Raw genomic sequence first — 4036 nt, forward strand, 5'->3', positions numbered from 1 at the left:
GTGGGATGGCTTGTAATCATTGGATACTCAATTGCCTATCGGAAGCACGACGGTTGTACTTTGGACCGTTCTCGTGAAAGGCTAATTGCTTTCTTACTCGTGTCTGAATATAGTGGATGCTTTTGCGTAAAAATCTAAAAACAAAAATTAGTTTATTGAATTTACCACTCAGAAACAAACTTTGTATTTGTTGGTTGTAATAGAAAGTAAGCCCAATAGGCAACATACCTGTCACGACTATTTAAACTTTTAATAACCTCTAATCATCTATCTCTCTTGCTACCATGCAGTGCAGCATAGAGCCGAAACTCAAGAGTAGTTAATACAAGGTCTTTACACTCTCGAAAGGCAGATGCTGCAGAAGATAACTCTTCTTGGAGATCCTGGTCATTCTGGATTGGCGTAACTTGAATATGTGGAGTAGCAATCCCTTCCTCTGTTCGGGGAGATAAGCTTTGATTTCTAAGCTTGGTATAAGTCATATCAGCCTCACTTGGTTTTAAACAATATATTTTCTGTATATTTTATCAGTGTCTTATTCTCTCAGTATTTTTTCAAATTTTAAACTTACCTTCTACAACAATCGCGACAAAATGAGGATGTGCGGAGGCAGAATACTCCTGTGATCGAGGGTTGCAACTTTGCAACTTGCTTGTAGGTGCTTTTCCACAACACCACTTCTGCCGTTAGCCACCACCTTAGTAAGCATTAGCTCAAGTCAAATTTTGAGCTCGAATTTCTCTTCTGTAGGAGGTGGCCAAAACACTCTATTGACCTTTTTGGTTTTTGGTTTTTCTTCCTTGATAGTTTATTTCTGTTGTTGGAGCTGTTCCTACTATTGCTGCAGCAATGGTAAGGTTTAGTGCAATTCCTTCGGAAGCCATTTCAATGGCTATGTGATCACGGACACGGACTGGGATCTCAGGGTGCGGCAAAGGCATAATTGTAGTATTTTGTTTAGAATGAAATAAAATGAAATATTGTCTTTTCGTCTTCCTGTCTTTTCTCTCCTTGTGTTTTGGTGGGGATTGCAGGACGACATCTATTTACTAACAATTTCTTAGTGCCAAGCTCACCATGGCTTTCTGAGGGTGCCGCCTCGCTGACCCCTCACGGTCTAAAATTATTTCCTTCAATCGAATTAGTTTTGTGTGCTTGAAATCACCCATTGCTCGTGTAAAATAGTGGTGGGGGTCAGCGAATTTTGGCACCAAGATCGTACCTTGTATTTTTTGTTAAGATATAACATTTCCGAGGAAGACTCTCAACGGCAATTTTCGAAATACTTACTTGGAGGGAGGCCGTAAGGACAATTGAAAAACCACGCTGCTCTCCAATCATGCCACGAGAAACAACATCCCACCCAACCCTCCCAACCGTGAGCATCGCGCAAAAGCAGGGTTTACCCCATTCTTGGCACTCATCACTCGCACTTCCCCCGCAAACAGAAAATCTCATAGCTCTCGCCAATGCTGTTTTTCCGCGAACCTCACTTGAACCCCTCCTCTGATATCCCTAAAGAAAGCTGCTAATTGCGATAGCGACAACGAGAAGAGGGAAAAAATAATCTGGGATCAGAATGTCTGAGAAAGTGGTTGTGGTTACTGGGGGGACGGGACAGTTGGGAAGGCAGTGTGTTAAAGCCTTTGAAGGAGCTAAGTGGAAGACCATCGGGACTGGTGGGTTTTGGTGGAGTTAAGGCTGGGCTGGTTGAAGTAGAGCGCTAATGGGTGATTGGTGAGCAGGGTATTCCAGAGCAAATCCTCCAGCGATTTTGAAGGTGGATTTGGGGAATGCAGGTGAGGTCGCTGGGTTGTTGGAGGAGGTGAAGTATACTTCTCTCGGGCCAGTTATCTCACAAGGAGGCCTAATCTAACGCGATGCCTTACGGATAGGCCCAAGGTGGTGGTTCACTGTGAGAATACCCCCCCCATCACATTTACCTGGCTAGCATTCATCTAATACTGACCTCGAGGGTTAGGTGCCGCAGAACGCTTCCCGGACAAGTGCGACGCAGACCCCGAGGGAGTCAAACGCCTGAACGTAATTGAGCTCTCAGCCAACCCATATTTGTTCAAAGCAGCTCATTTATACGCCTATGCATGAGAAATCCAGGTTCAAGCATCAAACAGCCTCGCCCAGGAATGTGCAAATCGTGACATAATCCTAATCTACATATCCACCGACTACGTTTTCGACGGGAAACCCGGTGCAGCTCCGTACGAGGCTGATGCCGCGACTAATCCGGCTAACTTCTACGGAGAGACCAAGTTGGCTGGCGAACAAGCAGTCCTAAGCGCATGGAGGAAGAGTGTGGTGTTTAGGATTCCAGTATTGTACGGTGAGGTTGAGGAGAGCAAGGAGAGTGCGGTTAATGTGCTCCTTGATATGGTTTTGAATAAGGCTGGGAAAGAGAGAGTTGAGATGGATCATTGGTCCATTCGGTATCCTACGTGAGCTGTGATGATGACGCGATGGAGTCTAGACCCTTGGAGTTATATAGCAGGCTAATCACCAACTATTTCTACAGAAATACGTCTGATGTAGCGCGTGTTCTCAAGGACGTGGCTGGTGAGCATCACAAAACGTCCCCGCTACTGTTGCCAACCTTGCTGAATGCAGTCTCCCAGAGAGATATACGTCAGCAGACGATATCGATTCCCTTCCTAAGGTCTTGCAGTTCAGCTCCGAGGACCGCATGACAAAGTTTTTGCCCTTTTGATTTCTACCCCTCACGATAATGTGCTCATGTCTGTTAGGTACGAAATCTGCCAAAAGCTCTCTGAGATTGCCGGACTCTCAATCAACCACATAGTCGGAAACGACAAAAACCATCCTAGTGTAGCTGGTATGGCTTGTCTTGTCCTTATTTTATGTCCAATTTGGTAAAGCTAATTCAGGAAACTCATCAAAAATGCAGTGATGAGACCTTACGACTGCCATCTGTCTACCAAGGCTCTTAAAGAGCTCAATATTTCAGTTGATACTATCCCTTTCGGTGTTTGGTGGTGTGCATGCTCCCTCTAATCTCATCGCTTCATACGTCTTTACTAACTGTAATAATGTCACTACCACAGGCAACGTCACTTGCGTGCCTTCAAGCATTAAGCTTTGCCAAAGAAACACCCGAAGTGCGTTCCAGAGGGTAGGAGACTACATCTGGAGTTCTCGGTATAAAGAGCAAAAACTATTTACTCTTTGCTTTTAGGATCAAAGAAAAGATAAAATGTTCGTGTATACGTGGTACCATGAAAAACAGACCACTCCTAGTTTTGGACCACCTTGGTGCTTCTATCAAACCTCAACAAAAAAAAAAAAATTTCCATTTACAGTGCCCATTCAAACATACATGCTTCCATTTGTGCTCTTTGCAAATATTTAGATGTTCTTTGTGCTTACTTTTCAGCTTGAGGTGCCTTAGCTTGATCAAATATATTTTATTTAGTGATTTGTGCCTTCTCTTCCCCTACTGATACCCTTTCTTACTCGGCCTCCTCTACTGACCTTTTACTGTATTCAACATTGTCGAATACTGTACTAGGATTCAAGGTAACCTTCTTCTTTTTACTTTGCAACTTGTCAACCTGGAGTTGCAGGTAACTGTTTGCAGCTAAAAGGTTTGCCTGTTCACTAGACCTTCCTCTAAGTACTGACCTTTAAGGAGTACTGCAATCCGATACTTAGGAACTACCCTAAGTGGAGTAACTCAACTTGGAATCAGAATCTCTGGTTTCCAACACCCCCTGCAGGCCCCCTTACAGGGCCTACACATCATCATACATATTAATATTAGTTACGTCCTATGACTATAATACCACAAAATTGAAGGTGTGGGAATAATACTATATACGTCGTAACTGTCTGTCCAACTGGATCCTCATGGTAGGATATATGTGAGGGGATCTTTTGCTAAGTCTGGAAAGTAGAACGGAGTATATCCGTCAAGTACCCAGAGAGTTACTATGCTTCAAAGATGGGGCATTTTTGGCAGGGGCTGTAAGTAAGGTTACCTATTGGTACTAAGATACAATATTGA

General features: G+C 43.8%; 1 protein-coding gene; it reads left to right on the forward strand.

Moving 5' to 3' along the window:
* The first annotated feature begins 1373 nt into the window (after positions 1-1373).
* On the forward strand, positions 1374-3329 carry GSTUM_00002438001 (uncharacterized protein). XM_002836180.2 has 10 exons: positions 1374-1679; positions 1746-1830; positions 1896-1915; positions 1982-2043; positions 2116-2453; positions 2531-2571; positions 2631-2706; positions 2760-2848; positions 2921-3008; positions 3078-3329. Exons 1-10 carry the CDS (start codon positions 1580-1582, stop codon positions 3106-3108), a joined length of 930 nt encoding a protein of 309 aa, XP_002836226.1. The 5' UTR covers positions 1374-1579; the 3' UTR covers positions 3109-3329.
* Positions 3330-4036: the final 707 nt, after the last annotated feature.

This window comes from Tuber melanosporum (genome assembly GCF_000151645.1).
Source record: "Tuber melanosporum whole genome shotgun sequence assembly, scaffold_132, strain Mel28".
Taxonomy (NCBI): domain Eukaryota; kingdom Fungi; phylum Ascomycota; class Pezizomycetes; order Pezizales; family Tuberaceae; genus Tuber; species Tuber melanosporum.

Coding starts and splice junctions, on each gene's coding strand:
- GSTUM_00002438001 (XM_002836180.2), top strand. CDS start 1,580: ATGTCTGAGAAAGTGGTTGTGGTTACTGGGGGGACGGGACAGTTGGGA. Junction 2,572..2,630: donor TGTTCTCAAGGACGTGGCTG/GTGAGCATCACA, acceptor GCAGTCTCCCAG/AGAGATATACGTCAGCAGAC. Junction 2,849..2,920: donor AAACCATCCTAGTGTAGCTG/GTATGGCTTGTC, acceptor TCAAAAATGCAG/TGATGAGACCTTACGACTGC.